At 41.7% G+C, this 9,440-nt stretch overlaps 1 protein-coding gene across 1 annotated transcript; it reads right to left on the bottom strand.

Annotated features, from left to right (window-relative positions):
• Positions 1-5,407: 5,407 nt before the first annotated feature.
• Positions 5,408-9,022, bottom strand: LOC110961036 (solute carrier family 22 member 7-like). Its single transcript, XM_022208488.2, has 9 exons — positions 8,642-9,022; positions 7,956-8,059; positions 7,331-7,485; positions 7,026-7,194; positions 6,807-6,930; positions 6,584-6,693; positions 5,933-6,147; positions 5,731-5,839; positions 5,408-5,618 (listed from the first exon to the last, which is right to left on the bottom strand). The coding sequence occupies exons 1-9, from the start codon at positions 9,020-9,022 to the stop codon at positions 5,408-5,410; spliced, it is 1,578 nt and encodes a 525-aa protein (XP_022064180.2).
• Positions 9,023-9,440: the final 418 nt, after the last annotated feature.

Here is a 9,440-nt window from a genome sequence, read left to right on the forward strand (position 1 = left end):
GTAAAACCTGCTTCGTGAAATAGGCCCCCAGGGCTGCACAGTGGAGTAATGGTTAGCACTTTCGCCTTGCAGCGAGAAGATCCCTGGTTCCCATCCTGGCTTTCCTGGGATCTTTCTGCATGGAGTTTGCATGTTCTCCCTGTGCGTGCGTGGGTTTTCTCCGGGTACTCCGGCTTCCTCCCACAGTCCAAAAATATGCTGAGGTTAATTGGTTACTCTAAATTGCCCGTGGTGGCTGGTGAATTTTTCTCTTGGGGGGCGCACTTAATTTACCAAACCAAATAGCTGAGTCGGCAACACCACAATACAAGAATTGATGTAAATTATGTTCACAGCCATTTGATGTGCTACGAGGGTACACCTAAGCACTACTGCTGAGTCAAATAGACAATTAAATGCACGTAAATGTTACCAGCTAGTGAATTTGAATTTATCTCCCCAGTGTTTGATATGATTTGCTCCAGATAAGGTGTAATTGGTCCACACAAACCCTTAAAATCTCCTTTTCTATAATTAAGAATGTATAAATATGCAAGTCGATTTTTTTACTTCAAAAATAAAAAAAGAAACAATTAATTTTTCCAGCTTCAAAGAGTGCCAAGTGCTTCTTCTGTCCAGCAAAATCTTTGGAACAACATATTTATATTTACATACTCAAATAAACAAAAACAAATCCATACCTGTGAAACCAACAAACATTGGACATCTTGTTAAAAACAAGCCTAACTATAAGGCTTAAAGCAGACAGTGCTTCTGTGAGCTAACTTTTACATTAACAACCTTACATGACAATGAGAAAACAGCAAATCTGCATATTTAAGATCAAAGCAATAAAAATTTGTCACTTTGCCTGAAAAAAAAAATACTGGAACCATTTGGCATTATACTATGTATAACTGTGCATGTGACAAATAAAAATCTTATCTTATCTTAGGCTTTGAGCCCAAAGTGCTTTGTCAACTAACATTAAATATTTACAATGAAAATAAAGAAAAACAGTAATTCCTCAGATTTCAGAACATATGAAAATCAACAGGCTTTCAGTCTAAAGTGCCACTTGTGTCAACTAACATTTCTATTTACATTATTAAAAAAGTAAATCCTCACATTTTAGAGATTAAAGCCAGCACCTCTATTCTGTGTTGTTTTTTGTATGCAAGTTTTAACTGAAGGCAAGCGGATGAACAAACCGCTCGCTTCTGCTGCCACCCCATGGCCGGTGGTGTCAGGCTGTCTCCCTCTGATTGCTCTGATTGCTCAGTGGGGCGCTGTCAGCCTGCGCCCCACGGTCTCCTATGTCTTGTATTGAAGAGGAATGAAGTGCGCATGTCAAAGTTATAACGAGAGTCAATGGGGAAAGATCAGTGCGCCCCAGGCCGGATATGACGTTTCTAATCTGACTTTTTATTACAAATTATACATCTTAGTAACTCTCCACAGGCTCTATTATCCATTTTGCTTGTTCAAAACATAAGATATACATGTAAATGTAATTTTAAAAATGTTTTATTAAAGGAAGGGCTGTGACTCTACATGATGTGAGACAGAGGGGGCGGCGCCCTAGCGTCCTCTATTGACCAGCCGCCCCTGCGTAGGTGTGAATGCGAGAGTGATTGTTTGTCTGTATATGTAGCCCTGCGACAGACTGGCGACCTGTCCAGGGTGTCCCCTGCCTTCGCCCGGGATAGGCCTCAGCCTCTACAATAGTTTTACTTATTTAAACCGACAAATCGAAAAGAGTTGTTTTTACCTCGCTGACATGTTTCGATAGCTTCTGCTGTCTTCCTCAGAGCGTCATCTGACGTTTGGTGACGTGTCCTTTTTATCACGTGGTCGGTTTGACAGATCCGTCAGAATCTGTCAAAACCGACCACGCCTCCCGCCGTCTGGTGGTCTCCGGAGGATGGTGTCCCAGGTATGCGAAAGGATGTAGGCCCCCTCGACCTGGTTCATAGTGTGGCGGGCACGTCACCAAACGTCAGATGACGCTCTGAGGAAGACAGCAGAAGCTGTCGAAACATGTCAGCAAGGTAAAAACAACTCTTTTCGATTTGTCGGTTTAAATAAGTAAAACTATTGTATAGTATACAAGGACAAAATGAACCTAATCCAACTAAGGCCTCAGCCTCAGCTGGGATAGGCTCCAGCACCCCCGCAACCCTAGTGAGGATAAAGCGGTGTATAGAGAATGGATGGATGGATGGATGTTAAATATGATCTCTGCTTGCCGTTCGGGGAGGTTCGGGCAGTCTCTCTGTCTGTTCAATGCTGTTCTTCCTTATAATAAAATTATATTTAAGCAACAGTGTCACCGGACATTTATTCAACATTTGCACATCTTCGAATGTCTAAGAGAAACTACAACACTTTCAATTGCCAAAAGCTTACCATTTAGGAGGTTAGGAATATTTTAATCAATTAAAATGTGGAAAATGAAGCAAATAATTATAGCTAATATATTCCCACTGGATGAATCTAAAAAAATGTAATCAACTTGTTTGTTCATGGAAATACTCCCTTATGTAATGTCATCTTATTGTGGTAGGGGGTTTAAAGCTGCTGTCCGGAGTTTGAATCGCAGCGTCTCCCAAAACACTGTTGGTCCCACCCTCCGTCCCTCTGATTTCGCACCTTTATTTGTGCACGCGCGCAGTACGAGAGGAGTGCCCGGAGTGCTGCAGTATCTTGCCTGTTTTGCTGTTTTCCCCTCTTCTACATTTAGTACATTTAGTAAATAATAAAGGAATTACGTTAGAATGCTGTATTGAGTCTAACTTGTCCTAATACCAAAATAACATGAATCTGCTAGGACGAACGAGTAAAGTTTCAATATGTGATTACACTCGTATATCCCTCTCGATGATGTTGTTTATCAAACTTAGTGCATTTACACGTGTATATGTGTTGTATTGTTTATTTATTTCTATCTAGAGTTCAGAATTGCATGACTCCTCTGACAAAGAGTATGTCCCAGACGCCCCAACATCTTCCTCCAGAGGTCGGGCATCTAAACGAAGCCGCCAGGCGGGCTATGGAGGCCGTGGTCGGGGAGCGACGTGAGCACCCCGAGCCAAAAAACGTCCTGCAGTCTCTTGGCCTGACAAGCCGTGGGATTGGTAACTTTTCTGGAAGTTGCTGAGCCCTGATGCTCTCTCCTCCACAAGCAAAACAAATGTGCGCACGGTTGCGTAGTGCGGCGCTCTCCCACAGCTCTGCATGGGCTTGCTTACTGTGCACGTAACCGTTGATTGACAGCATGACAAAGCTGAAGCTCGAACTTGATTGGTCGGCTGCGACCGGCGCTTTTTGGAATAACATGGGGGTCTATGAGAGGAAGGCGGAGCTCAGGAATAAATTTTCATATCGCGTTATACTAACTTTATATTATAGTATCGAACTAGACTAACACATTTAAGCTTTGTTAAAAAATGATACATAAATTGAAAACAAACGGAAACTCCGGACAGCAGCTTTAAGTATCCCTGTATAGCCCCTGGTAGGGTCTCAAAGGCAAAATGGTCCTGGGGACCAGACAAAGAGCAATTCAGAAGACTTGAATGAAAACCACAACAGGGGAAGCCGCCACCTCGCTCAGGTCAGGGAAACTGGGGTGGGGGGAGAGAGCGCCTGGTGGCCGAGCCTTGGGCCTCTATGTGGATTGGTCTGGCATAGCCCTAAAACTCGGGGCCACCGCCCAGTTGGCCCACCACCTACTGGGCTAGAAATCGGGGAAGGGCCGGCCAGCCCAATCTGAACCCCAATGGTGTTTTGTTATTACCAGAGCACCATAGGCCAAAAGTTGATGATCGACTTTGTAGTTGTGTCATCAGATCTGAGGCCATGTGTCTCTGACACTCAGGCACTCGGGTAAAGAGAGGAGCAGAGCTGTCAACTGATCAGACCTGGCAGTGAATTGGATGCGATGGCAAGGAAGGTTGACAGACAGACCTGGTAAACCCAAATGTGTAGTGAAGGTGAACTGGGAGTGTCTGGCGAAGGCCCCTGTCCATGTGGTTTTCACCTCCTACTTCCAGAAGAGTTTCTCCTGCATGCCGGGGAAGGTTTGGGACACGGAATCTGAGTGGGCCATGTTCAAATCCTCCATTGCAGAGGCGACTGTTCGAAGTTGTGGCCTGAAGATCACTGGTGCCTGTCGTGGCAGCAACCCAAAAACTTGCTGGTGGACACCAGTGGTGTGGGAAGCCGTCAGGCTGAAGAAGGAGGTCTTTTAGTCTTGGCTTGCTCAGGGGTCTCCTGAAGCAGCTGACAAGTACCAGCTAGTCAAAGCTGTGGCAGTTGCAGAAGCAAAAACTCGGGCTATGGAGAAGGAATTTATTTATTTTTGGCCTCAGGGAAGTTCTGGCAAACCATTCAATGCCTCAGGAAGGGGAGGCAGGGCTTTGCCCAGGCTGTGTGCGGTCAGAATGGAGAACTGTTGATTCGTACTGCGGATATTGTCGGGTGGTGGAAAGAGCACTTTGAGGAACTCTAGAACCGTGAAAACACGTCCTCTGTGGAGGAAGCAGAGCCTGAAGACTTGGAGGAATCTTGGTCCATGTCTGTGGCAGAGGTTGCCAAGCTAGTTAAGAAGCTCCTTGATGGCAAGGCGCCAGGAGTGGATGAGATCTGCCCCGAGATGCTGAAGGCTCTGGACATTGTTGGACTGTCTTGGCTGACACGTCTTTACAATGTTGTGTGGGCATCGGGTACGGTACCTGTAGAGCGGCAGACCAGGGTGATGGTCTCCATTTTCAGAAAGGAGAACCGGAGAGTGTGTTCCAACTACCAGGGTATCACACCGGGAAAGTTTACTCTGGCTGGGAGAATAGAGAGGGTGGGAGGCTCCGACCGAATGTCAGACCTCAGATTCAGGAAGAGCAATGCGAATTCTGTCCGGGTTGTGGAATGGTGGATCAGTTTTTTATTCTTGCAGAGCTGTTGAGGGTTTCGTGGGAGACGATCCGCGAAATTATGAGGTCTTATTTAGATTAATGCAGGTTGACACACTTTGGGTGCAGATGTTTATTTTGAACAATTCTATTGTTGAAAACATGGTAAAAACTACTAGGTCAAAATCACCTCATCTTCATTAACATCTTCATTAACACAGTCACATTATTAATGAGTGTCATTTTTATTCAGTCTCGTCCATCCTTGTTGATTGTGTCCTGTAATACAGATAAAACCCAAGTTAATCATTTGAGCATGGATTACTTCAATATACGAAAACATTTTGTTTCTTTTTCACATTAGCAAATGATAAAATTTTTCAGTTAGACATGATGTAAACTGCAAAATGTGCTGAAATTGCATCTTCATGTGGTGGACTGGATTATGCTTTAGCAGTAGCAGCTAATCCTTTACTGTTTGCTTTAATGTCACATTACATGTTAACACCATCTCCTCGTTACCTTGGTTTCTCAATGTCCTCGATGAATTCTGGCAGGCGGGAGTTTAATGTTTCAGGCAGAAGTGAAGCCACTAAACCAGAGCAGACTGCCGCTGCACAGTAGATGACTGCAGGGAGGAGATGCCACACGTCCTCCAATAGCACGATGAGTGGGGAAATGGACACACCCAGCCGTGCTAAAACCGATGTGTAGCCTAAACCATTCTGACTGAAAAATAAAAACACAGAGTTAATGAATGCCTGTCGGACAAGTGGTCACAACAGCATAAAAGGTCGATGTCTGTGTTTGAACTGGCTACATGAGTTTGTTGTTGACTAACCGTACGACTGTAGGATAGAGTTCAGTAGTGTAGAGGAAAATGACTACAAATGAGGCCTCAGACATGGATTTTCCAAGAACTGCGACAGTGGTACGAACCGCCGACTGATCTGAGGAAACAAGTTCAACAAGTTGATTGACATTCACTGCCAAAACCCCGAATATGCAATAAAATGTAATGATTACATGCAATGAAAAGTGACCTTTTGAAGCAAACATGTTGATGAAGAGACAAAGACCAGTTCCCAGCAAGGAAGTAATCTGGCTAAGCCTTCTACCAAGTTTCTCCAGGAAGAAATATATACCGATTTTTATTGGCACTTCAATGGATGCAAATATGAATTGTGTGAGGTATGGGTTTAGTCCAAAGCCGCTGATATTCAGACATATCCCATAATATGTAAATGCAACTCCATACCTGAAAAATGTAAAACAAATTCAGATTTTCTACACTGACATTCAAATGTCAGCCAAACATGATAATATGACAACTGATTATAGATTACTCACTGTTACTGAAGGTTCTTTTGGTTTCATCTATCGTTTTTTTAGTGAAACAACACATTGTATATTTTGTTCAATATCATATTACACAACGTGATTGATAACATTGTATTCGACATTAGAAAGATGTCACTATTTACCACGTTTTACGTGGTTTGTGTCATCAAAACAACAGAAATGTAAAACTGACCATTTTAGAGGGAGGGGAGGGATGATGATAGTGGAAATATTTTTGAACTTCGCACAGAAAGTTTTTAGTCTTTACGTCACAGAGGTATACATTTTCATTTAAGTAAAAGGGTTTCCCAAAATAATTTATGTCTTCATCCTTTCACATAATTGATACTTACCACACTATGCCTGTGCAAATGGCAAGTTTTCTAATATTGGGAGTCCTGAAAAGATCTACAAAAGTGTACTTTTTTTCTCCAATCTCAGTTTCTGCAGATTCCAACAACGTCTGTAAGAAAGTCGGACAAACACAGTCACACTGATCACTTACACACAGTTTTTTTCTTTTATGTAACAGTACAATTGTCAGCTGATCAAAGCAAAATCATTGCTGAGATGTACCATTGGTGTGATGCTGGCCATACGCTTGGTTGTGTTGTTCATCTCAGCACATTTCATGATGTAATGATGAGCAGCATCTGCCTTCCCATTTGCTGCGAGCCACCGAGCAGACTCTGGTAACCACCTAAAATGACAAATAAGGTCAATTCGGCATCTCAACGACATCTGGTGAGATTCAGTGTTTTATGATGCAAAGCTGAATAAACTCATCTTTAATACCTCCAAGCAATAGTGGCCAAAATCAGGGGTGAGCTCACAGCCAGAATGAGCATCCTCCACTCAGTTACACAATATGCTATTGCAACCATAAGAAAGCTCCCCAGTGTCCAATCCAAGCTTATGATTATACCAGCGAAAGTCCTGTGATCGATGCTAAACCACTCAATAGCTGCAGAAACATTAACATGAAAAAAAATACAGATTTTTTTTAAAATTAACAAAGAATGTACTTTTTTATATCAACATTTTGTTTTTATTTATCTCTGTCAAGGGTTATCTTTGCTTCTCAGCATTAGCCTACTTACTTAAAACAAGAGAGATGATACTTATTCCTGCGAGTGACAGCCCCGTAAAAAATCTCATGATGACAAACATTATATACGATGTTGAGAATGCACTCAGCACTGCAAACGTCAAGGATGATAAGTAAGATACCAGCAGAAGGGGCCGTCGGCCAAACCTGGAAATAAAAACAATTTACTGAATGTAATGATTTTGCTGAGAACTTTAGATTAAATATATCACCTGTATTCATAATTCACAGGCTCAGATTATGTGTGTACAATATATTGCACACACGTAGTCTTACCATGTATCTCATGATAAACTGATTTGTGTTTGTTTTACTTAATTAGTTGAATAGTGTATATTGCAGAAGAGTTTAAAATACACATTTAAACAAATTAGACCAACAAACCTCTTTTTAAAAACATTTTCACTGCCTGTTAGTGTGTTTGCGTGGTTTTCTGCATGCTATTGATGCTTTAATTTTCATGTAAACTGTTGTGCAGCAATTTATCAAATATTTTACTATTATCATGAGTTTAATTAGTATTTTTTTACACTTTGTTGTCTAACATTGGCTAAAGAGATGGAAAAACATTTTGGACATAACAAGGATGTACTATATTTTTTAACTATCAAGCTCACCTGTCACTGAGAAATCCAAATAAAGGGGCTCCAGCCATCACACCAGCGAAGAAAATGGTGGCAGTTGCCTGGTTCATCCCTTTTCTGCTGCACACAAGATCCCACTGCAAAGAAAATATTACAGTAAGTATTTTACAGTGGCCCATGGTGGAACTACAGAGCCCCTCTGGTGACATGGTATAAAAAAAAAATCCTGTGGCCACGATATAGCTATAATGCGCGCACAAAATACTACTTTGTTCCCATGAAATACTAATTAATTCCCACGAAATACTAATTTGTTCACACGAAATACTAATTTGTGGCCATGAAATAGGTATAAGGTCAGCAGATCAAGGTCAAGGTCACAGGGGTCACTTAGCACATTTCTGGCATATTGCATGCATGGGCGTGGTTCTGCCATCTACTGAGGGCTCGTCTAGTTTTTTTTTTTTTTACCATGTCACCAGAGGGGCTCCATAGAAGCTGAGCACTGTGAGTTTTTTTACAAGTTAAAAATCATGTTTCTCATTTCTGCATGCATAATATTTACAGTACTCAGTCACAGCTTCAACCACAAGCAATGTCTGTTTAAAACTGTGATTTTTGTGTTCAGAAAGACTTTTTCTTGAACAAATTCAAATTATTTTCCCAATAATGGTTCTGTAGAAGCATATGATTTGACACACCAAATCAAAGGCACTTACCTCTGTGGCAATAGTAGATTTAAAGGTGCTGTTGTCATACACCCATCCATTATGACACTGGACACGAGATGTAGCCTCACTGCTGTTTGAGTCTGACAGATATTGATACTGAGGCTTTGAAAACATCTGACATGAGCTCCGAGTCCCATCCTGCTCTGCTGGAATACCAACAGCCAGTTTCTGGGGTAAAGTTAAATTTCTAAAGATGCCTCCATCATCCAGAGCACTGATGTTGCAGTGGTGAGAGGGAACAGCTGCCATGAAGTTGTTCAGCAGGAAGTGACACGGCAGAGTGACTTGAGAGAGTGTCTGAATCAAGATTAGCCTGATTTGGAATTTTCCAAATCCGTTCAGTTCTGCAAGTATGCTGTCGAATTTCATTTTTCCGTCCTTCCTGAGTCAATGAGAGGCTGAATACTGTAGCAGCGAAGTGAAGTAAGCTGACATAAACTGAAAAGACCCACACAATGTTAATCATTACAATTACCAACAAATATGTGTTTTCTGTGTTTTATTAATTCAACATGACATAAGTGAGGTAGAAAATTAGTCAGACGCTTGTAGTGGTAAATCATTATCTTTCAGCATAGCAGTGGGGGACGACAAGAACAACGGAGGCCAGTTTCTTTGAATAAGAAAGTACTGAAGGTTCAGAATAGAAGTATTTAATGCAACCAGATAAAGTTTTTAAACCCCTTGACACCTAAATTCATCTACATTAAAATTTAAGAAAAAAAACTTTTGAGTGTTTTTTCTTTCCAGCTGATTGCTAAAATAAGTGAAGAGTGTTAATTTGTCT

Source organism: Acanthochromis polyacanthus, chromosome 3 (assembly GCF_021347895.1).
Source record: "Acanthochromis polyacanthus isolate Apoly-LR-REF ecotype Palm Island chromosome 3, KAUST_Apoly_ChrSc, whole genome shotgun sequence".
Taxonomy (NCBI): domain Eukaryota; kingdom Metazoa; phylum Chordata; class Actinopteri; family Pomacentridae; genus Acanthochromis; species Acanthochromis polyacanthus.

Excerpts from the sequence above, each read along its gene's own strand:
- LOC110961036 (XM_022208488.2), bottom strand. The coding sequence starts at position 9,022 with ATGAAATTCGACAGCATACTTGCAGAACTGAACGGATTTGGAAAATTC. Across the intron at positions 6,931-7,025 it reads TTGGCCACTATTGCTTGGAG|GTGGTTACCAGAGTCTGCTC; the intron begins GTATTAAAGATG and ends TTGTCATTTTAG. Across the intron at positions 6,694-6,806 it reads TGGCCAGCATCACACCAATG|ACGTTGTTGGAATCTGCAGA; the intron begins GTACATCTCAGC and ends ACTTTCTTACAG.